This window comes from Podarcis muralis, chromosome Z, assembly GCF_964188315.1.
Source record: "Podarcis muralis chromosome Z, rPodMur119.hap1.1, whole genome shotgun sequence".
NCBI classification, from domain to species: Eukaryota; Metazoa; Chordata; class Lepidosauria; order Squamata; family Lacertidae; genus Podarcis; species Podarcis muralis.
Genome location: NC_135673.1, coordinates 32,719,925 through 32,744,347, shown reverse-complemented (window position 1 = coordinate 32,744,347; position 24,423 = coordinate 32,719,925). Strand labels below are relative to the sequence as shown.

Genomic DNA, 24,423 nt, shown 5'->3' with positions numbered 1-24,423 from the left:
AGGCGCCCCTCCCCCTGGCCGTAGAGTCGCAGCGCCCCCGTTCCTAGAGCGGCAGCGCGCGCTGACAGGGAACACGCGTGCGCAGGGAGACCGGCGTTCCGCGGGCGTCTTTCTGTCAGTAGAGGTGGAGACCGGGATCGGACCAGAATCGGGTCGGTGCCCGTTGCCGCCGACATCATGTTCCGCTGCCGCGTGGCTACCAGGCTAGTGCGGGCGATGGGCCCAAGGTCACGGGGCCGTGCGGGGACAGGTGAGCGGGGGTTTCGCCGGCGTGGCCTGAAAGGGGAAGGCAGGACAGGTGGGGTGGGGGGGGTGCGAATCTCCAGAAGGTCTTTCCAGAAGTCCCTCAGTCTCCCCTTCGGGAAAATGGGTTCAGTGCTTACTTTGCTGCAGTGCGATTGCCATAAATGACGTGTCTTTGTTTTTAGGGTACATTAAAGACACACACACCCGCTAATTCTGAACGTAGGTAACATGTTCACAACTTCTAGTTACGAAATTGCTTCATTCGTTCCAGATGCCTACATAAGGAAATCAGTTCCACCTGCTTTGATTCTCGGGGTGGGGGTGGGCCAAGGAGAGCTATTTAGGATGGAGTTGCCAGCTAACCAAAAACAAAGAAAAACCCCGAGGTACCGCATAATACACAAAGGCAATGCGAAACTGACGCTTTATTCCAAGGAAGTTTATGGGTCGTTATGACGCTATACTTCTGCAAAGGTTGATGTGCATGCGAAGTCTCCCCCAAAGCTCTTAAAGGGGAAAAAAAAACGAGAACCAACGTATTATTCCCAAGCAGGTCTACCTGGAAGTTATCCTTGTTGATTTCAGTGGGGCTTATTAATTAAGTAATAAACATGTGTAAAGTACAGATATGTAGATACCCAGTTCACTCCGGGAGGGACACACCATTGTCTCTTGAGATAGATGGATGCCAAGCACAACAATTCCAGATCTTTCCAAGTGAATGGAACTCACTTTCCTATCCTAAAAGGTAGAGTTATTGGTCTTGCAACCAATTATTACTGTTGTGTCATCCTTTGCTTACCTCCTAAAAAGCCTTTGTTGGCACCCATATGTTAATAGCCTACATTTTTGGAGAACATTTATTTATTTATTTATTTATTTACATCTTTGTTAGGATTAAAGTTAGGATGGTATTAAGAGGCCAGAGAAGAGAATTTGGTAAACCTAAATGGGCAAATATCAAAGTACAGTGCCTAGAGTCAACACACCCTCCTGGTGTTGGTTAATCAAATGAAAGATTTCAAGAAGAGCCCAGCACTTGACGTGTTCATACATCTAACTAATTGGTCAGTGTAGATATTTGGCTGTTGAATTCCTAAAATGATCTCATTTCTGAAATCAAGAACGTAAGCCTATATTTCTCCCTGGTCAATTATAAATGTGTTTGCTTGGAAATAAGTCTCAAATCATTTTGGTGCAATTTCCCTGTTGATCGCTGAGGAATGGAATGTGTGTTAGTTGTAGCTTCTTTTGTTTTCAAGTAAAATGCAGTTATAGTAATGAAGAAAGAAGTGAGTGGGGATGCTGGAATATTTAAAGCTTAGCTCTCTGCATCTCTAACAAGTCTGATTCTGTACACATTAATGGTGCTTAAAGTCAATGATTTCAGTGAGCTTAGGAATACCTTAGCTCTGCATAGACTTGGGCTGCAAGACTCATGTGACTAAATTGTAGTAGGCATGATGGGGAAAACAGACTCCCATTTACTTAACCTTTACTATGTCATTGAAGGTGTCAAATCACAGCTGAAGCAGTCTTGTATTGGATCTGGAATTCCACATAGGCAAATTAGCAAGCTGATGAAGGAGGGACAGAGTGCTCTCTGCCACTCCTTCACATGTTTGCTGCACTTTTAAGCCTCCTTTAAACAAATAAACCAGTCTGTATTTTACTCACAAGAGCAATGTCCCTTATGAGTGCAAAGCAGGTAAGTAAAAATTATTGCAGGTTTGTAATTCTAGGGGACTTAGTAACAGGGAGAAGTTAATGGGTGCTTATGAACAGTTACTCTTGATTTTGGAAATCAGTCCACTTGCCTGTGGACAGGAATGGAATGCCAAGTTGTCAATCAATGCTTTTAGTCAGTGTTAAACTTAGTTCTTGGCTGTGGCCTCAGAGCTTGCTATGGTTCTAAGTTGTGGCCTCAGTTGCCAATGGTGTAGATTACTATTGGTACCTTTGAGTGTATTCTGCTGAACCCAGTTGCCAACTGAATTTGACCAAGAACCATTGCACACTTGCCTGGGAGGAAGTATCACTGAGTGTGGCTAATATACGCATTGCTAATATACAGGATTGCATATGATAGGTATAAGATTGAAACAAAAAGTTTTCAGCAAGCATCTAAAAGATTATAGTGATGTAAGTAAATGAGTCCAAAGATATTGAAAAATGGATATTTTTTTTCTCTTTTTAATTTTTTTTCAGCTGCCTGCTTTTTTTTGTATTTTGTACCCTTTTTATTCTTTTTTCTATGTGTGTGGTTTTTAGTTTGTTAATTGTTGTTAAAATTTTAGTTTGTTAATTGCTGTTATAATTTTCTCTATTTTGTAAACTTATGTTTTCTTTTTTTGTAAAATTTGAATAAATATCTTTAAAAAAAAAAAGATTATAGTGATGGTGCCTGCCTAATAGCAATAAGCAGGGAGTTTCAAAGTACAGGTGTTGAAGCAATTGCTCTTTGTTGCTTCCTAACAAGCCATGATTGCTAGCCAACCTGAAGGCATGGCTTGGAGATCATGGCCTCTTAGGGAGCTACAAACCATGATTCTTGGTTCAGACATAAAAGGGAACCAAGGTTTTGTGGTTTGCTTATCCTGTTTGCCCCGGGGAAGACTAAAGTGGGAGTGATGGGACAGCATGTGTACCAGCCTATTTCACATTCACAATAAACCACGGTAAACCAGAATATCTATTATGTGTTAATGTGGCTCTTGTCTCTCAACTTAACCTTCATTGCAAAGTGATTGTGAATATAGAGATGGGGGGAGGAGGGGAGGAACCTTGTTGTGAGCCACCTTGAGCCTCTTATTTTAAATCCGAGGCCCACCTTCGTGCTTTGCATTAGAGGGTAAACAGCTCAATTTTTATCTTTTGGGATGTCTCAGTGAAATAATTTTAGTACCAATGTAGCACTGGCTGTGAAACAAGTAGATTGCTCAACTGTCAATTTATAACTTAGCTAGTGTATTAAGGTACACTGTTGACTATTCTCCCTCCTAACAAATTGTGTTTCCAGGCAACTTCTTTCAGCGATGGAAAGTTCCCTTAGAAGTTCAGCTGAGCAGACAAATGACTAGTTCTGGTGTTCCGGGAGGCAAAGGCGAAAATACTGTCTTTGCCTTTCTTGTGGGCTTATCCGCCTTAGGAGCAGGGGCCTATGTAAGTAGAAAGGCCTGATGGTCAAGAAAAGAGCAAGATGTCTCCTGCTACACGGTGGTCATTTCTCTTCTAAGCTCTCCTTTGGTTTCTGCTCTTCCTGCTTCTCATCTCTGTTTCTGTGCTTCCCTTCTCCGTCTGAAAAATCTCACAGGAGCAAAGTTAAGCCTGGCTCAAAAGTTAACCTTTTCTCTCATTGTTTCAGTTATCTCACCAGAAGGGCAAACACTATATATCCACAAACAAATGGCTACTTTGTCTGCTATACAGTGGTACCTTAGTTCTTGAACTTAATCCGTTCTGGAAGTCCGTTTGACTTCTAAAACATTTGCAAACCAAGGCACTGCTTCTAATCTGGGGCTGATTGGCCCCAGAAACAATGCCAACAGCTGAAACAGATGTTCAGCTTCCAGAAAACATTCGCAAACTGGAACACTTGTGGGTTTGCAGCGTTTGGGAGCCAAGCCATTCGGGAACCAAGGAACCACTTTATTGAGTTTGTACAGAAACTAGATTGAAATTCTATGTTTATTCTTACTGGTTGGAAGAATTCTGATATTTTTTTGTAAAGGAGAGGTTTTTTTTAGCAATTATTGCATCATACACTGAGCTAGTCCCTAAACACAGGCTGATACACTTGCTTAGCCTGAGAGTTCTGTTTATTGCTGCTTTCCAGACACATAATATAATGCTGTAAATGCCATAGCTTATGACATTAGCAGTAGACAAAGCCATTGTTTTAGTCTCCGAGGAAACTTGCAGATTTGGTATTCTGGTATTCCTGGAGATTGGGTATATGCAAATTTGGTTTAAGGATTTTCCTCCCACGATACCCTTTTTTCAAAAGAAGGTCAGTTATGAATTATTGTTTAAAATCAGATTCTTAAATAGCAGGACTTAACCGAGGGCAAAAAAGGAACCTTGGCTTCGTTCTTAAATTATGGTTTGGTCACCAGGATCAGACCTTAGACTTGTTGCACTCCTTGCACACTGATTCCCTTCCTGGTTTGAGTATACCATGGGTGGCTGTTATGTTCAACTCGATCAAACTATGGTTTGCCTACAAAACAGATTTGGAAATCCATTTCAAACCAAGATTCCAGGCCATCACTGGAAAATTTTGGGGAAAGAATGGGTACATGAGCCTGATGCATGAACCTGATAGCAGAACAATTGGTTTGTCTGTTCTCTGAGAATCGAAACCCCTGAGTCTTTAAGCAGTCGGGATCTGCAGGATGCTTTGATTGCGTTTGTGCAATATGTTCTTAGTTTTTGGCTCATTTGTCTTGCTTTGATGCTGCTCTATCTCAGCAAGCTTTCCATGGCCCACTGGAGACCCTTTTAAAATAGAAAAGCTGCTATTATTCAGTGTCTCTTCTTCTTGCCACCAACCCCGGTGAAATCCTGCATCAGCCACTGATGCCACTACTGACCAGCTATTTTGGACTTGTGCTGATTTGGGAGTAGCTGCCAGGAACTGTGGTACTAGGGAGAATGGGGGTAAGAAATATTTACTAGGTCAGACAAGAAGTTGATCTGTCCAGGGCCATTGCCAAGTCACAGTCTATTACTAGTCTGACTATTTATTACCAGTCATCCATTGTCTCTTTGTTGAAACCCTTTTACTAGGAAAGCTTTTGCGTTGGACTTTGCCTATATAAAGCATAGCTTACAATTAAAGCATTAGGTTTTCTAAACAACAAAACAATATATAAAGATATTGTTCTAAGCAATATTTATTATACTAGCTACTTTTAACCTGAGGTTCCCAGTGGTCTCTGATCCCAGGGACTGGCCAAGTCTAACCCTTCTTAGCTTGACCACTTATGCAGCATCAGATGCTTCCCAAACGATTCAGAGGATCTGCCCGTGGAACACACCAAAATCATTTTCTAAAAGGAAACTGCTGGGGACAGCCTAAAACACTCTTCAAAGGAGCTAATAACTGATGTTGTAAATGAAGAGAGGCCATTGAGCTGCCCATTGTTTTGGCAACTGAATGGTGACAATTTTCCAGGGTTTGGGGCTGAGATATCTCCCATGACCTACTTCCCGATACTTTTTTTAAAGTGTAGGTGCCAGCAATTGAACTGGAGACTTGTGTATGCAAAGCACACACTCTACTCTTTGCATGTGCTTCCTCTTCTAAAAAAACAGTATGGGGTGGGCAGTTTGAAACCTGTTTTGGTGGAGACATGGGTAAATCTAGTGCATTGTGCAAATGTACAGTTACCTGCCACCTTAAGACATTATGCTGGGTTCCTTGAACAGAGAGATGTGAATAATCTCAGAAAGCTACTAGATGGAGATTCAGAGTGTGCCTCTCATTTATTTTGAATGATAGGAAAGGACCTTTGGAATAGTGTGTACCTCTTGTGCAATGTTGCCACTTCATACATCATCACCATCATGTCAAAATGTTTAGGACCCAATCCAAAGAAGCAGCAGAACCTTTGCAACTGCTGGTGGTAATGGGGAATAATTGTGGCATCTGGGAGTAAGACAAACACCTGCTTTAGCATTCTCTTCTGCAGAATAATTTCATGAAATAGCAGATGTTATATGCAGACCTCACCTTCTCACATGCCTCAGCTGCAGGAGGGGAAGGCAGTGGCTGTTCTTGAACAAGGCTGCTTCTTTTCATGGTCAAAGCTAAATCTACAATGAATCAGGGATGAAAAGAGCCCTTTTCTTTACTATGAATGAGCACCTTCTGTCTTTTAGCATACTGGTTTTGACACAGTCCTTGCTCACCCCAAGATCTGTATAATCCAGTGTCCTAATTTCATACTCAGAGCTCTCTGCTTCCTTTCCCTCTTCTCTTTCCTCCCTGTCTCCTTTTACAGTTTTGCAGTGCCTGCATCTCAGACCCCCTTCTAGATCGCTAACATCTCCAGGTGCTCCTGGCAAGGGCAGCAGCAACCTAATGTACTTCTTAATTGTAGGAGGAGCAGTTACGGGGGCAGGCGCTTATGTAAGCTGCTTTCCATTGAGTTTGGTTGCCGGGGCTGGTGGGTGGTGCATGACATAACTGAAGGTTGCCATTTCATGCTGGCAGTCTTAAATGTTCACAGCCTAATCTTTCTATAAAATCGAGCTTTACTGTAGCCTTCTCCAACCTGGTGCTCTCTAGTAGTTGTTGCACTACAACTCCCATCAGCACTGACCTTCAGCCATGTTGGCTTGGCCTAGTGGGAGTCCAAATAAACATCTAGAGAGTGTCAGGTTGGGGAAGGCTGACTTTGGAGTTCATGTTTCTGGTTGTGATAAATCAAATGCTTGTCTTTGCTCCTGCTGTCTTTGAAGGCTCAGCTTCTTTGTTGATGGATGTTGATTCTCTCTCTGTCTATCTCTCTCTGTCTCTCCATCATTATTCTTTTATCTTACACAATTTTGTTCCTGTTTAAGAAGAACCTTGCACACTTTTTCATTTTTAGCAATTGCTAACTTTCCTTTCTCCCCCACTTCTTCCTCATATTTGTGTGATTTCTGCTTCTTGCTAATAGATGCTTTAATTCACTTTTTGCATGGATTTGGGGTATCCTGTTACTTTTTCAGACCCCCTTTGGGGAACTATACATGGTTTTATTTATTTACTTTTTGTTGAGAGGGGAAGAAATAGTCCACGGGCACACTTTGAACCAACTTATTTCTCAGCAATATAACTCCAGTCGACAGCGACTTTCACTAGAGGCAACATTTGTGTACGACTAGCCTGCTGAGACTTATCTAGCCTCTCAAGACCACAGCCACTGCTTCCCCCATCCCACAGCTGTCTTGCCCCTGCATTGATGCTGCCTTAAGAGAGCAACATTTGGATTTGGCCCCTGAGCCCAGTAGCTGCTGATCCATGGATCAGGTTTTCCAGTTGTCTGCACCTTTATATGTTTGCTGAATCTAAGCCTGGCCAGTGCTCTGTAGCAACCTTCACTTGGAGTTGCAGAAATTCTCTCCCATCTGCAAAAGGGGACTCTCAAATTACCCCTTGCATTTCAAGCCCACAATCTTTGTACAAAATGTGTTCCCACTGCCCTCCCCTGGGGAGGCAGACACTTCCCTTTTTTTGCTTTACTTCCTTGGAATGAAGCCACTTTTCCTGAGTGTGCCGGGTGGACAAAAGCCAATTGCTCAGCTAACAGTAAATGCAAAGATAAACCAAATGTATGTCAAAATTGTCACCTGTTTGGTTGTCTAGGCGTACAAGACATTAAGAGAAGATCAAAAGCGGTATAATGAGCGCATTGCAACAATGGATCAGCGCCCCGAGCAGGATGCAAAACCCCTGTCAGGTATGTATCTAGCTTTATCAGGATTGCCTCAACCTTTAGAAGAGGGATGTGTAACACCTCCAGATGTTGTTGAGCTCAAGCTCTCATCACTCCTGACAGCTGTCCATGCTGGCTGGGGCTGATAGGAGTCAAAGCAGGTCCCTGATATAAAATGTTGGTTTGCAAGCTGGGATCTGCAAAGAAGAGAGTTCAAATGAGGTTCGCTGTTTAAAAAGGTTTTACCATCATGTAAGGAAATGGAGCTGTCAACAGAGGGAAAATAGGCCTTTAGCAGTAAGATTCTGAGCAAATACGACCCTATCCTGTTAGCTGCAGCAGACATCCCCATCAAATTAGCATGTTGGCCTGATCTGCGTGTGATGTGAAGTTGCATTCTGCCTACCTGCACAGGGCAGCTTTCCAAATTGCATCTCCTCTCTTTCCAGAAGCAGATGCTGCCTCCCAGAGCACAGCAGGTGAGAGAGTGCTTCAAGACAGACAGACTTTGTATCCTTCCCACCACCACCAAAGTATCTTTGAATAGTGTTATTTTTACAATGTGTGCTGGTTCAGAAATAAATGCTGTAGTGGAGGCTATGATGGAGCTCTTCTGTTTTGGGTTATAAGGAAGGAAGAGACGTTTTTGGGGTCACCTAGGAAAATTCTGTATTTTGCCCCTGTGCTTGGGCTTGTGATCCTGGTGTGGTTTTGATGCTACTGTGAATACAGGAAGCTGCTTTCTACAGAGTCAGAACAGTGATCTATCTAGCTTAATATTATTTCCTGCCCTCCAGGGTTTCCTGTCCCTACATGGTGATGTCAAGGAATTTAACCTGGATTTAAGCTTTAGGCTGACCCTGTTTGTCTCTTTGGAGTGACCACCATTGTTTTGGAGGGTTTGCTAAGTTGTAGTAAGGCTTACAACAGGAGCAGAGCACCTGTACCCCTCCAGGTGTTGCTACAATTCACATCACACCTGACAGTTGTTTGTGCCGATAGGTGGTTTTAGTTAAGCTACTGTCCTCTCAGCTTCAGCCCCTCATTTCCAATCTGTGGGTGGCACTATCGACCTACTTCATAGGGGTGTTCTGAGGATTGCAATAATGAAAATATCAGATGCATGTTGAATACATGAAGTCACTATATTACACACTAATATTGTTTCTTTGGTATTAAAGTTATTCTCAGGCCGAGAGATGAGACTTAGCTCTTTTCCCTTTCTGTTTCTTTTGGACGAGAGACCTTTTTCTGTTCGGGTGTACCTTTGTGGTTGCCTTCACTGTCCACTTGGTTATCTGTTGCTTGCAGCCCAAGAAACAGAAGCAGCCGCTCGCTCAGAAGTTCCGTCCCATGCTCCTTTCCTACTAATTGGTGGAGGCACTGCTGCTTTTGCTGCAGCCAGATCCATCCGGGCTCGAGATCCTGGGGCCAAGGTAAGTGACAGAAGTTTGGCTGCGACATCAAATTTTCTTGTACTTGTTGAGGTTCTCAAGGTAAATATTTCCACTGCCTCATGTCCAAGGTATTGATTGTGTCTGAAGACCCTGAACTTCCATACATGCGGCCCCCACTTTCCAAAGAACTGTGGTTTTCAGATGACCCAGATGTCCCAGAAACGCTGCGGTTCAAGCAATGGAATGGTAAACAGAGGAGGTGGGTTTCTTGTTCCTCCCTCACTACATATTCCCCCAAAATGTGCCAAAATGATAATCAATGTGAGTGTTTGAGACTTGGAATCCAAAGCAATGCCCTGGAAAGTATCTGCTGTTACCCAAATAGGTGCCTCATGTTCCTGCTTGGCAATGAGCTCTTTCCCAACTGAATAAATTTGGAGCAAAAAAGTTGGTTTGTTATCTGCAGGTTGGGGCATTGGCTCCTAGACCTGCTCGTTGCCAGGATCCTTGCAAACAGTGATGGACCTCTTGGCTCTTGGTCCAGCATGGCTCATTGTATGTCCTTGAGCAAGAGTGTATACTCAGGATTGCTCAACACAGATCAGTTACGGCATAAGTATTGAGACATTGTGAATTGCTTACTTTGTACCTTTAAAACATGCTGGTGGACCATGAAGATTCTGTGTTTTAAAAAAAGTATGAGGTCAACCCATCCCTGGCATGAAGGATCCTGGTATCTTTCCCAAGAATTGCTTTTGAGTTTTAAGTTTAATGTACAGTTTAGCATTTTTGTCCATTTTTGTTGACCAAAAGCTAAGGGCTCTCGAGGCAGCTTATGACCCATTGAATGATATAATAATCCAACAGTAAGCACAATAAAGGGACGTGGGTGGCGCTGTGGGTTAAACCACAGAGCCTAGGACTTGCCGATCAGAAGGTCGGCGGTTGGAATCCCCGTGACGGGGTGAGCTCCCGTTGCTCGGTCCCTGCTCCTGCCAACCTAGCAGTTCGAAAGCACATCAAAGTTCAAGTAAAAAAATAGGTACCGCTCCGGTGGAAAGGTAAACGGTGTTTCCGTGTGCTGCTCTGGTTCTCCAAAAGCGGCTTAGTCATGCTGGCCACATGACTGTACGCCGGCTCCCTTGGCCAATAAAGTGAGATGAGCACCGCAACCCCAGAGTTGGCCACAACTGGACCTAATGGTCAGGGGTCCCTTTACCTTTACCTTTAAGCACAATAAAAATAGGCACCCTGTATAATAATAACCTGCAACAATAAAATAACAGCAGCAGCAGCCAGTCTTAAGCAGCAAGTGTTGTTCCTAACTAAGATTTTACTTGCTTTTAAATATTCATCAAGGATTGACTTTCATTGGCCTCATGGGGCAGTGAATTCCACCCAGAGGCTATCACTACCCAGAAGTCCTAATTTTCAGCTGCATAACTTGAGGAGAGTAGTGCAAGCACTTTGAAGCAGGGTCACCTCTGGAGATATTAAAACAGGAATAGGCAGTGTAGGGTCTTCCAGGCATTGTTGGTGCACCAAAACCCACCAGCCCCAGGGCCAATGGTCAGGGATGATGGGAGATGTCATCCAACAGCATCTGGAGGGGACCACATTGACCACTACTGGGTTTGAGTATGTGGAGGTATGCATGGGAGGAAGCAAGTCTGAAGATAATGGCTACTTAGAGTGGAGCATCACTTTCTCCCATCTTATTTATCACCCCACTGCAGTATATACTTCCAGCCACCTTCGTTCTATGTATCTGCTCGTGACCTGCCTCACTTAGAGAATGGTGGAGTGGCCGTCCTCACTGGAAGGAAGGTTAGTGTAGCATTGATTACATCTGTTTCATCAGTACCATATCTCTCCTTTATTTCTTGAAACCAAAGCAGAATCAATAACAAACCCAATCAGTGTCAAAACTGAAAGAGATGCTGCTGTATATAAAACAGCATGACACCCAGTTTTAGCAGGGGGCTGGCAGAAGGGTCGTAGGTCATTGGCGGAGTGCATATGTTGGCTGTGGAAGATCAAAGGTTCAGTCTCCGAGTCAGGCTGGGAAAGACCTCTGCTGGAAATGGTAGAGAGCTTTTGCTGCCAGTCTGCACAGACAACGTGTATTTAGATAGATCAGTAGCCTGACTTGTACTAAGGTTGTTTCCTATGTCCCTAGGGAGGAGAAATGTTAAAAGGCTTGCAAAAATTAAAAAGGGCTTGCCTGGTGCCAGAAGATAAGAGTTGGCACCAGGCAATGGATAGTTTGTTCCATAGCAGTGGTTGCCTCCATTTCTCTTATTGTCATCCAAGCCAGGGGAGCCCATAGGAGGTCCTCTCAAGATGATGTAGGCAGTATGAGGAACCTCAGGCCTCAGGGGCAATGTTGGCCCTCCAAGCCTCTCTGCTTAGCCCCCAACCTTAGGCGATGACTCATACCAGCCCTTCTCTTTATCCTCCTTGTGTGTGTTCTCCTGGCTGGAATGCATCCTTGAACTGCAGCGATGCACCCTGTTTGCCTGAATGTAGAGATAGAGGGAATGGGAGTCTTTGGCTTTTGCATGGCTGAATGAAGCCAGCTGTACAGAAGTAAGAGTTAGAACCATTTCTCTGCCCACTTTGCCTCTGGCCCCACACACCACTGGCATGCAAAGGTTACCTGTTAGGGGAGCTCTTCCCAGCCTTAGGTCCCTAGACATTGTTGGACTGCAATTCCCATCATCCCTAGCTGGCAGGACCGGTGGTCAGGGATAATGGGAGTTGTAGTCCCAACAACATCTGGGGACCCAAGGTTGAGAAAGGCTGCATTAGGGAATGCTGCTCAGGTTCTGTGTGCTCACTCATTTCTGTGCGAAACATGAGCTTGTGTTTGACTTGCAGGTGGTCCACATGGACATCAGAGGCAACATAGTGAAACTTGACAACGGTTCAGAGATCTCCTACGACAAGTGCTTAATTGCCACAGGTTAGGATGTGGAGGCTGCTTCTTTTTCTCTTTCAGTCTACAGTGGGTGGACATGGGATGTATTAGCCAAGATGCTAGAGGGCTCTGATATTCTTCCTAGATGTGATTTTGGTATTTCGTTTGTGTCCTCAGGTGGTTCTCCAAGGAATCTTCCTGTGATTGAGAGGGCAGGCAAAGAGGTGCAGCAGAGGCTCACCCTTTTCCGAAAGGTAAACTAAAGAGGGGAACCATCTTTTGACCAACAATTCATCCATCAGTTGCCATGATGAATTTATGCTTATTAATTGACTTGTTTGATTCCCCCCTAAAAAGCATATTAAAAAAAGAAAATGCAAAGCAGACAAGCACTAGTGTTTCTTGAACATCTCAAGATATGAAAGATATCAGAAAATCCCAGAGCAATTTCTCATTTTTTCCTTGTATTCCCCCCCCCCGCTACCCCAAATTTATAACATTAGATGCAAGTGTCTTTCATGTGTTGTTTTTCTTGAGTGTGTGTAGAGAGAGAGAGGGAGAGAGTTTAATTTCTATCCTGCTTTCCTCACAAAGGAGCCCAGGGTGGCAGACAACAAAGTAGTTGGAACAGTGCAGTTAATTTAAAATAAAAGTATTGAAAACATTGGAAACAATAACAAACATTTAAACACGTTAAGAACATTTTAAAAATGTTAAAATGTGCAGCAAATGAAAAACATTTTTCTAGACTATCATCCGCAAAGAACAGGTTCTATGCCCCATTTAATTTGGATTGAAATCTTGTCCATAACCAAGAGTTTTCATAGTTACCAAATTAACTAGTACGGTAAAGGTACCCTGACCGTTAGGTCCAGTTGTGGATGTCTCTTGGGTTGCGTGCTCATCTCGCTCTATAGGCCGAGGGAGCCGGCGTTGGTCCGTAGACAGCTTCTGGGTCATGTGGCCAGCATGGCTAAGCTGCTTCTGGTGAACCAGAGCAGCACACGGAAACGTTGTTTACCTTCCCGCCAGAGTGGTACCTATTTATCTACTTGCACTCTGACGTGCTTTCAGACTGCTAGGTTGGCAGGAGCTGGGACCGAGCAATGGGAGCTTACCCCGTCGCGGGGATTCGAACCATCAACCTACTGATTGGCAAGCCCTAGGCTCAGTGGTTTAACCCACAGTGCCACCCGCGTCCCTAATCAACTAGTAACAAACAGCAAAAGCTTGGCTTTCCTTCAAACTGCTAGCTTAGCTTGCATTGACTTTCATTGTTTGATAATGTCTTCTCTTATTTTGCTTTATTGTGTTGATATTGTATCTGTTTTTGCTATGTTGCTTTTAGAAGGCTTCTTTAGAAGGAAAAAATGGGGTGTGGATATTGAACTGAAAAAAATGGGGGCATTTGTCATTTTTGCACTACTCAGTCACAATTTGGGTGAACTGCAGATTCTCACCTGTTGGTTATGGAAAGCTCACATCCCTGTCTTGTGTTACCTGTAGACCTCAAGCAATACCAAAAGAGAATGGGCTCCTAGGTCCTCTGCTCGCCTTGTAGCTCACTGGTCTCAGTGAGAAACTATAAACTAAGAACTTTTCTGATTAATGTACTGAACAGGGACACCGTTACTAACACTGACTAAAGAGAACTACTGAAATGCTCCTCTATCTCCTTGCAGGTTGAAGATTTCCGTTCCCTGGAGAAAATTTCCAGAGAAGTCAAGTCAGTCACCATTATTGGCGGTGGTTTCCTGGGTAGTGAGTTAGCCTGTGCTTTGGGGCGAAGAGGTAAGCGTGACCTCTGATTAGTGAGAGTCTGCAAAGAGCAGGAGTTGAGAGTGTGATACCAGGGTATAAATAGCCACTGGATCATCAAGCTTATTTGGCTAAACCACTCTTACTCCCTGTTCAAACCTGCTGCTGTGGTGATGAACAAGGCAAGAATTTTAAAGCGCTCCGCCACAATGCAAGGACTTAGAAATGAGAATAGTGGAATAAACGCAGTGAGTTGCCTTGCTCGGAATGAATCAGTCGGGTCTGGATTGTTTTCACTGCAATTAGGTCAGTTTGTCAGCATGTAAAATCTCACATGTTCCGCCCATGTTCAAATTTTTGCCTTTTGATTTACTTCTTGGAGTTGTTGAGAGACACACTCTCCTAAGAACCAGTAAGGTTAATTGTAGACTAGATGTGCTAAGTCTGTTGTCCTTTTAAAAAAATGACTGGCGTCTTAGCCCTCCATCCTCACCGCTGATGACTGGAGGTCCAGCTTATATCTTCCCAGGTTCTGAAACTGCACCAGAGGCTGCCCAGCCACTCCCCCTCCCCCCACGATTCTCTTCTGCAGTGATGAGGACTAGAATGTTGTTAATGTATTAAATGTGGCTGTTCTCAGGATACTGAAGTTCTACTCTCCTGCATGGGTGATTCTGGGAGCTTGGAGCACAACAGCCCTGCCTAAGTGGTGATGTGTACCAATTTCCCAGGAAGCCAAGCAGACAGACACCAGCCTTGAGGAGTTTCTCACTTTTGAGTGTGCAGAAGTCTGCTGGGCATAAAAGAAAGCAGGAGTACATGCATTTACTGGCTTTTGCTGTGACTAATCTTGTTCCCAGCCTCAGTCTTGTGTGTGCACACGCATGCACAGGTGTTTAAATATTCATATGGCACCTCTTGGTCTTTTGCTCCCAAGGTATCTTACAATAAATCTGTCTCTCATTCGTGCATGCACGCAGCACCAAGAAGCAACAGTATCAGAAAGCATCAGCACTGAAGATAAAAACGGGAGATAAAGCAATGGAAACGAACAACTGCAGTCTTCCTGCAAATTGAGAAAATTGTAAAATGATATTATCCCCCAAACAATCAGTGAATTCTATTGACTTGATGCCAAAAGCTAGTACTGATGGTGCTGTTGGGGGAATTTTGGATTCCATACCCAATAGCCTGGACAGCCAATAGAACCCAGACACCAATTGTCAGTCAAACAGGATTTTTATTTAGGTGTTGCAAGGCCAGTGCAACGCAACCTGAACCAGCAAGTAGTTGAAGGGTGGCATCCCAAATTTGAAAAAAAGCACAAGCTTTTTTGTTATGTCCATATATGGCAGTACTGCTGCCAATTAGCTTCCACAGGTTTAATCGCAAGCCATAACAACTTTCTTACCTTTTCCTCCTCGGTAAAGGTAAAGGTAAAAGGACCCCTGACCATTAGGTCCAGTCGTGGCCGACTCTGGGGTTGCGGCGCTCATCTCGCTTTATTGGCCGAGGGAGCCGGCGTACAACTTCCGGATCATGTGGCCAGCATGACTAAGCCGCTTCTGGTGAACCAGAGCAGCTCACGGAAACTCCGTTTACCTTCCCACCGGAGCGGTACCTATTTATCTACTTGCACTTTGACGTGCTTTCAAACTGCTAGGTTGGCATGAGCAGGGACCGAGCAACAGGAGCTCACCCCGTCGCGGGGATTTGAACTGCCGACCTACTGATTGGCAAGTCCTAGGTTCTGTGGTTTAACCCACAGCGCTACCCGTGTCCCTTTCCTCCTCCTGTTTACAGCTATAGTCCTGTGTGCATGCAATTTCATCCTTCTCTCGTGGTTCCCTTGCAAACATAGCCTTCACTTGCTCAACCCTTCTCACACACATTCCAACTTTTAATTTTATGGGCATGTCTGTGGAGGGTATTTCCTGCACTGGGTGCTAGCTCAGAAAAGACCCTTTTTCCAGGTCTCTTCCTGCTTACTCTGTGAAGGTGGGGACACCTGAAGGGCCTCTTAAATCACGGACAGGTTTAAATGGGAGAAATACAATCTTTCATGTACTCTGCTCCTAGGCCTTAGGGCTTAAACTAGCACTTTGAATTATGCCCTAAAACAAATTGTAGCTCACACTCTCCAATTCCCTTTGCAGCACAGTCAAGGGGCCTAGAAGTGATCCAGATGTTCCCAGAGAATGGCAACATGGGCAAAGTTCTTCCTGAGTACTTGAGCCACTGGACCACCAACAAAGTCAGGCGAGGTAAGGCCTTTCCTTTTCTGCCTTCGTGCTGGAGCTGCTGAGAGGCTATCCTTAAGCACCCAGACGCATGTCAGCCTGGGCTGTAGACTGGCATGGTCTGATTTTGAGGCTGCAACAGCCTCTCAGCAGGAAGACTTGCATGAGAATTGTCTCCAAGCCATCTTTCTGTTCCACAGTCCTTGTGCAATGAGGCAGCTCTGCCATTTGATCCTAGGAGGCATAGCTGATACTTGCCACCCCAGCATCCTTATCTCATGCCTGCAGTATGGCCATGGCACATTTTCCTAGCTGCTTAAAGCATATCTGCCCTGCCGCTTACATCCAAAGCAGCCACCTAGCATCTGCGTTCTGACTCCCTGTGCAATTGCTACTCTGCGTTTTCGCTCTTTGGACAGCCAGGTGTAGGCTCCTTCCTGCAGCTCGGGAGTGGGGAACTGCTGTTGTGCAGGCTGAATCCGGCTTGCAGCAGATTTGCACCCAGCTGCAGTTTCACCTCATCTCTCCCAGCAACTTGCAGGAATGAGGAACGAGTGCTGTGTTCCTCTCCTGGTGAGCTGGTTCTGTTTCTGTGTTGGGCCATGAGAAAGAAAAAGTTTTTTTGAGGGGGAAGGGGGGACTTGCAGAAACAGAATTAAAATGAGTGTCTGCTGGTATGTAACTCCCCCCCCCCCCCGGAGAGAATGTGGCCCTTGACTTAAAACGCTTCCCGACTTCTGTGCACCCTGCATTGCAACCCCTCCTTTGATCTCCCTGCTGTCAGCTATAACCATAGGCAAGATCCCTTTTTGTAAACTGCATCCCAGCCTGCCATGCCTCTGTAATTGCCCTGCCAAGTCTCTTTCTGCCTCAGCTATTAATGTTCCCCCTTAAGCAAAAGCTGGGATAGCTCAGTTGGCAGAGCGTGAGACTCATAATCTCAGGTTCATGCGTTCGAGCTCCATGTTGGGCAAAAGATTCCTGCATTGCAGGAGGTTGAAGTTGATGACCCTCGTGGTCTCTTCCAACTCTACAATTATATTATTCTAACCCCCCACCTTCTCTCTCTCTGCTGCATTGTAATGGTTGGTGGCACTCCTGTTCCATCCCTGCATGCTTAGTTTACGAAGCTCCTAAAGTTTGTACAGATTCATTAAAATGCCACAGTCCCTGCCTGCAGGCTGATGAGCCTAATAGATATGAAAGCACAAATGGAGTGGGGAAGAACAGGAAGTCAAGGCATGTAGAGGCACTCGCTCATAAAGTTAGCGTCCATGTGCGCAGTTCCGGTATTGAAAGGAAAGGTGGCAGGCAAGAGTGCAGTGCTAGTAATTACAATGAGCATGGGGGAAGCAAATTGATCACTGGCTTTAAATTGAAGGTGTTGCGGCACCAGCACTGTTCCTTTTGCTGCCCTGGGGTGAGCTGGATGCCCTCCAGGTCTTGACCAACGCTGCTGCTGTGTCTTCTCTCTGTCTGGCAGCAAGGCAGTGTGCAACCTTAAGGCATTGCTAGGGTTGCCATATTTCAAAAAGTAAAAATCAGGACACCCCAAAAGTCGTCAAGCTTTTTTTTAAAGAAGATCCCAAAAGTTGTTGACCTGCCTAAGATCCAGGATGAAGCACCATGTTTTGGAAATTCCCCCCATAGGTCAATTCCACCTTTGAAATCCCAGTAATGTCTGGAAAACTGCAGACATCTGGGAGCCCTAGCAATGCTGTCTTTCTCCACTGCATCTCTCTGCCTCCTGCCATCAGGCAGTAGTTGTTTTCTGTGCTTTACTTGCAGAGGGAGTGAATGTGATGCCCAATGCCATTGTCAAGTCTGTATCTGTTGTTGGAAACCGACTGCAAATAAGACTGAAGGATGGAAGGAAAGTGAGTACTGGGCAAGTGACAAGATGGATCACCTGCCTTTGCCATGTTCTGCCTCCACTGTCAGAGCCAGTACAGTGGTACCTCGGGTTAAGTACTTAATCCATTCCGGAGGTCCATTCTTAACCTGAAACTGTTCTTAAGCACCACTTTAGCTAATGGGGCCTCCTGCTGCCGCCGCGCAGCCACAGCACGATTTCTCTTCTCATCCTGAAGCAAAGTTCTTAACCCGAGGTACTATTTCTGGGTTAGCGGAGTCTGTAACCTGAAGTGTATGTAACCTGAAGCGTATGTAACCCGAGGTACCACTGTTTAACACTTGTGAATAATGTTACTTGAAACCACAGGAGGGGAGAGTGCTATTGTGATCAGGTCCTGCTTCTTCTTATGTTTATGTGTGTCTGTCTGTGCACAGAAGGAGTGAATTGTGATCATAATATAACCCAACCCTCAGTTCCTGCTCCCTACTGAAACCAACTTTAGTCGGTGTAACTGAAGTAAATGCATAGTCTTTCGCCTCTCCACCCCAGTTAAGCTGACTCCTGTTTCACTCCTTTTCCTCTGCTTTCTCCTCTCTGTCAAATTTTGGACTGTAAGCACTTTGGGGCTAAGACTTCTAAGTGTTGGCAGCCACATAGTACAGGTAGTTTCAGAGGAATTATAAAAACGGTCTGCTTTTTCTGCTTTTTCAGGTGGAGACCGATCACATTGTGGCAGCTGTGGGCCTGGAGCCCAATGTTGAACTGGCCAAGTCAGCTGGCCTGGAGGTGGACTCAGACTTCGGGGGCTTTAGGGTCAATGCAGAGCTCCAGGCCCGTTCCAATATCTGGGTGGTAAGTGTGTTTGTGTATGTATGGAGAGAGCGTCTGAATGGGCCTGAGCTGCTGGAGAGTTTACTGAATATAAAGATTTAGTACAGGCAACTCCCCACTTAATGCAGTGGTTATGTTCTGGGGCCCTGTGCGCATAAGTAACATTGCATAAAATGGGGAGCACCCCTAAACACCCTTTAAACACCTCTACCACTCTCTCTTCAATCCATACAAAAAAATACTGTATCCAAAAGTATCCATAACTGGAATTGAAGCTCTGGGGATAGCTGGAGGATGCGCGGGAAAGCAGTGCTGCTCCTGAGCTACCCCACACGTCGGCTATTAGGCAAGGAGGCTGAGCAGCCAATACAAATCCCTGCTGTGCCTCTGGTCTTTTTGGGGCTTTCTCCACCCTCACTGAACTCTTCAGTGACTTTTGTCAGAGAGCCTCTCTCCCACCATTTCCAAGTTTGAATTGAACTGTTTAATTATTTCCCAGTACCACGCACAAATCAATCACGCTTAGGGGGGGTGAATACATCAATTATTATGAGCATCAATAATAAAGTGCTTACATACATGCAGCTTTCCAGAGCAAAGCTCTCCCAATGTGGTTTACAAAAGAGAACTAGCTTTACGTACACATCATGAACATTATGCTTACAAATGACCTGCAGAATGATCCACCTGCAATGCTTCCAGTTTAGCCCTCTCCACCCCCACCCCCCAATTATTTATCCATCACCCTGTGATCTATTTCACTGTGTCTGTTTATCAGTGGTTCCCCTGCCCTGTCTCTGCTTCTCTCCTTGGATGGTCCAGTGCCTCAGAACTTTGTTCTAAGGGTGGAAAGGTTTTGGAAGTTGAACAGCAGTCTGTTTTGGATATGGTTTCAACCAGTGTTTTCTAACCTGGAGACTTCCAGATGTTCTTGTACTAGAACTCCTGTCATCCTTGATGGCTGGGGCTGATGGGAGATGGAGTCCTAACTATCTGGAGGTTGGAGAAGTCTGTTTTTAGACTGTCTTAATTTTCCTCCAAAACTCTTCACACCTGTATGCCAGACAGTAATTCAGCAGGTCATAGACCTGGGTGTAAGTACAATGGAGAGGTGGCTGCAGCTGTTTCTCCCTTTAATGGTCTCAGCAATGGAAATTGGTTGCTGGAGGAAGTGGGGGAGAGAAAGCTCAGTTTTTATCTAATCACAATGGAGGAGTGCCCAAATGCTGTTTTCTCTCCCTCTGATGACAGTTGGAAGGAACATCCAAGCATGTTGCTTTTGAGGAGCAGGGGTTAAAGGAGAATGACATGCTTGTTGGCATGGAATCCAGTAATGTGCATGGGATGCTGAGAAACTGTTCCCATTTAAAGCGAAGAAAGTTAAGCTTCTGGTCATCGTGACACAAATTTCCTAATCCCCAAAAGAAAATAGCTAAGGGTTCCTGACTGTGACTAGCAGCATATTCAGTGCTGAATATGGGACAGCTTCTAGTTTTAATCACTCTCCAAAAGCCCATTTCCTCTTTTTCCATCTCCACTAATGCTGCAAGCATTCTTAAAAAGAGTTTCAGGCCACCTTTCCCAGCTGGAGACCAACAATGCCCAGATTGAAGCCAAAAAAATCTCTCATTAATTTGACCTTTCTCTGCCCAGTCCTCACCCTTTGCACCTTTCCCAGGCAGGGGATGCTGCTTGCTTCTATGACATCAAGCTAGGCAGGCGGCGTGTGGAGCACCATGATCACGCTGTGGTGAGCGGAAGGCTGGCAGGAGAGAATATGACGGGAGCAGCAAAGCCATATTGGCACCAGTCCATGTTCTGGTAATGTGGATTCTCTTGTTCTGTCTGATTTTGCTCAGGTTGAGCTGATCTTCCTGGACCTTTTCAACGTACTGCATTTGCACCAACTTGGTGTAGCAAAGTCGTAGAATCTGCCTTTCATATTAACTTCACTCTGTTGGTTCATTTGGCCCAGTACTGTCTGCTCTTGATAGAAAGTGACTCTCTGGGGTCTCTGGCAGAGGTATCTTCCCCCTGTGTTGGTGCCTGAGATCCTTGGTAGGAGATACCGGGAATTGAACCTGGGGCTTTATGCACTTAAGTATGCACTAAGGACCATTGCTGGCAGTGTGGAAAAGCTGCCACAAAAAACACAAGCTCTGTTACAGGAGCTAAACGGCTGTGTCACATCCTAAATGTTCATCTGAGATCTGATCTACACAAGCAGTAGAATAAGGTTGGGATAAGATGGTTAGACTATAGATTGAGGTTGGTTTTTGAATGCTCCCTTAATATACAAAACAAACAAACAAAAACAAAAATCCTGCACCCAACAACCCACAAGTAGAAAGCTAGGAGAAGGTTCTAACATTTCTTCCTGATATGCTTTTCCTTAATTCTTGGATACATTATTATGATTATGATTATGATTATGATTATGATTATTCCTCACCCCTTGCAATATGAAATGGAATATTCCTTTCCTCATCTCAGAATTCCAGACATCTCCCCCAAGGCTCCTACCTGCTACACGCAGGAGTAGCCAACATGGCGCGTCTCTGTTGTTGCTGGACTACAGTTTCCACCATCCTTAACTATTGGCCCTGCTGGCTGCAGCTGATGGTGTTGGACTCCAACGGCATCTGGAGAGCACCACGTTAGAAGGGGCTGCTATAACGAAAAGCTGTACATATTCTGCCAAACTAGGATTTGGTGCGGTGGTCAGTGTCCTTGATGCTTCAGCTTTTATTTAAAATAAAGAGGAAAGTTCTAGTTCTTAGAGCATTAAAATGGTTGAGCAGAGTGCTCCAGATTAAATCCAGCATTACCTGTTAAAGGATCTCAGGTAGCAGCTGATAGGGAAAGTCTGTTACAGTAGATCCTGGACAGCCACTACCAGTTACAGTGGACAGTTCTAGGCTTGGTGGACAGCAGTTGACCTGGATGAGGCAGCTTTGGATAACTGCTGGGTTTTCAGTGGATGGTACTTTTACCCCTGCCCCTTACTTCCCATGAGTTGTCTGTCTGTCTGTCTGTCATCTATCTACCATAGAACTGGGAATCAAGGCAGCTCACAAAAATGAAAACAAACACGGATAAAACACATATGGCTAAAAACATGTTCACATGAGTAGAACAAATGCATCTAAAAACAACCAATGACATGCCACTTTACATAATACCTGTGACAGCATTTTGTTTTTCTTGTAATCCAAGAGTTATGCTCCAAAACAATGGTTGCTTTCAGCCCACATTATAAAAACATGGATGCAGTTGGGTGGTTTTTTTTTAGACATGCCAACCTTCCTGGGCTATAATAAAGAGATTCAAGATATTGCAGAGCCTCTCTGTGTTCTTTCTTTGTGCTTTGAGAATGCCAGTCACAACCTGCCTTGGATTTCTGAGCTAGCCCTTACTGTCTTTGCTTGGTTCTTTAGGAGTGATCTGGGCCCAGATGTTGGCTATGAAGCTATTGGTCTTGTGGACGGCAGCTTGCCCACTGTGGGAGTGTTTGCTAAAGCAACATCAAAGGACACCCCAAGATCAGCCACAGAGGAATCAGGTGAGACTTCGCTCCTTAACCATGCTATGCTTGGGGGCTTAGCTTCAGTTTTTCCACTGTTTGATTCATTAAAAGAGTCATCTTGGGTTGGAGGAAGTGTTTGTTTCTTCTCATAGGGGTAGCTTTTGATTTCTCCCTTGGAGTGAAACGCAGCCTACTAAAGATTATCCCAGAAGTGGCCAATCCGTGCCCTTCTGTATTGGACTACAGTTCCCATCATCCCTGGCCATTAGCCATGCTGACAAGGGCTGATGGGAGTTGTAGTCCATCATCATATGACGGGCCACCGGTTGGGGGACCCTGGCATGCAAGGCAGGCAGGAGAGGAGAGGAGAGCCCAACAGGCTGTGCACAAAGCTAAGACCAAGTTTATTCTAGGAACTGGAATCCGCTCCGAGAGTGAAACGGAATTAGAAGCACCAGAGCTCAAGGTCTCGGCCGCCTCGCCTTCCAGCCTGCAGGCCCCACAGCAGGGAGAGGACTACGGGAAAGGCGTCATTTTCTACCTCAGGGATAAAGTGGTGGTGGGAATTGTGCTGTGGAACATTTTTAACCGGATGCCAATTGCTCGAAAGGTAAGCAGCATGAGTCTGGGGGTGGATTTATTCATAGGGTGTGCCGTCGACATCCACGTGGCTGCCGTTACTTAGCCCACTGGTCTTCAACTGGTGGGTCGGAACCCACTAGTGGGCTTCAGGGTGATCCAGGGTGGGTCACAAGAGGAGCGTTGCCACTGTGCAGACGTACGGGAAGAGATTAAGAAATGCATGTTTGGGTTAAAAGTAGGCCCTGGGTCTGAAAAGGTAGAAGATACCTAACTTAAAAGAATCATATCATGGGCAAAAAGAAGCACTTCCTGTAGAAGCCACTTGCAGACTTTTTATAGTCCAGAAGAAGTAATAGTTCTGTTGATGCAACCTGTGGCACTCATTGCCTTGAGATGCTGTATTTGGCAGTTAGCATCAGTGGTCTTCAGAAAGAATTTAATTTTTTTAAAATAATTTTTTTTTAAAAAGGGCCAGCAGAACTAGAACTGACTTGTCTGCCAAACTCTGAAGCTGTAATCAGACTGCTGTGAATAGAGATGGGTAACTCTCCGTGGATGAGATGCCAGTGATCCAGTAGGGTGATGCTAGTGAAGATACAGACAGTTCTTCCAGGGAATGTGTCATTCTCCATGTGTTCACCCATATATCTGGTGTGATACCCTTGTGCTTGGTCTCTGTGGCTATTTAGAATAACTGCAGCACACCAGTGCTTCCCCAGCTCACACTTTTTTGTGTGTGGCAAAAATGAGAAGAAGAAGACCTTGCAAATAGGATCTAGCTAGCATAAAGCAAACTTTACAGCCATAAATGCATTGTGAATTGCAAGGTAGGAGGCTTGGAGGTGATGCTCCTGATAGCCTAATGGAAGAGAAGTACAGGGCTGGTCTTCTTGCCTGCCTTGCACAACAGCTAAGGAATAGAGAAGGCAGGATATGAGTCCTCAAGATTACATGAGTAGCTGGATTTCATTTAGGGTCATGTCATCTTGTCAGTACTATTTGCCCTGACTGGGAGCTGTTTTCTAAGACCTTGGACAAGGGTATTTCCTAGCCCTGCCCCCTCCCTCTATCAGATGCCAGGGAACAAACCAGAGAAACAGCAGTCTACATCTGGCCTAGGCTGGGCCATTAGTTCTATCACATTCCAGGTTTTGCAGATTAAGTATCTTGCATTGCATCTAATCTGTTTTCTGAGATAGTAAGCAGTGCTGAGATTGGCCCGGGGGCGGGGGGCTTTTCAAAAAGGACACCCCATGGTGGTTGTTAGCAGGGTGGAGTAAGTGGCAGTTCAGGAGCTTCAGCTGAACAGTGTGGGCTCATAGCAGGTAAAGGAACACAAGGCAGAAGCTGCTTTATTTCTCTTGCAGATCATCAAGGATGGGGAAGAGCACGCTGACCTCAATGAAGTTGCCAAGCTCTTCAACATTCATGAGGAATGAGTGTCTCGCCCAAATCCTTGGTCTGGAATGCATTTGGAAACTCGAGAGATGAAGGCCTAGGCACCAGGCTGAATGGGCTTGTCTGCTTGTGTGCCCCCTCCCTGTCCTGCCCACCAGAGTGTGTGTGAATATTTGTGAATGTTTGTAATGGCCCAAGACTTGGGCTCTCTTTGCACCATGAATTAAACCGGATTCTAAATAGCAA

General features: G+C 45.0%; 1 protein-coding gene across 6 annotated transcripts; it reads left to right on the top strand.

Moving 5' to 3' along the window:
• Positions 1-61: 61 nt before the first annotated feature.
• Positions 62-24,423, top strand: AIFM1 (apoptosis inducing factor mitochondria associated 1). Of its 6 annotated transcripts, none has more exons than XM_028714747.2 (17): positions 63-250; positions 6,252-6,379; positions 7,601-7,694; positions 8,120-8,149; positions 8,982-9,106; positions 9,196-9,326; positions 10,804-10,894; positions 11,948-12,032; positions 12,165-12,241; positions 13,670-13,778; positions 15,902-16,009; positions 17,774-17,862; positions 18,552-18,692; positions 20,350-20,492; positions 22,109-22,233; positions 22,611-22,807; positions 24,147-24,423. In XM_028714747.2, the coding sequence occupies exons 1-17, from the start codon at positions 178-180 to the stop codon at positions 24,216-24,218; spliced, it is 1,818 nt and encodes a 605-aa protein (XP_028570580.1). In that variant the 5' UTR covers positions 63-177; the 3' UTR covers positions 24,219-24,423. The 6 variants fall into 6 exon arrangements, with proteins under 6 accessions (XP_028570583.1, XP_028570580.1, XP_028570581.1 ...); XM_028714746.2 differs by lacking the exon at positions 6,252-6,379 and adding an exon at positions 3,266-3,408 and having other exon boundaries at positions 64-250; XM_028714750.2 differs by lacking the exon at positions 8,120-8,149 and having other exon boundaries at positions 62-250.

Excerpts from the sequence above, each read along its gene's own strand:
- AIFM1 (XM_028714746.2), top strand. The coding sequence starts at position 178 with ATGTTCCGCTGCCGCGTGGCTACCAGGCTAGTGCGGGCGATGGGCCCA. Across the intron at positions 10,895-11,947 it reads CCGTCCTCACTGGAAGGAAG|GTGGTCCACATGGACATCAG; the intron begins GTTAGTGTAGCA and ends TTTGACTTGCAG. Across the intron at positions 22,234-22,610 it reads ATCAGCCACAGAGGAATCAG|GAACTGGAATCCGCTCCGAG; the intron begins GTGAGACTTCGC and ends AGTTTATTCTAG.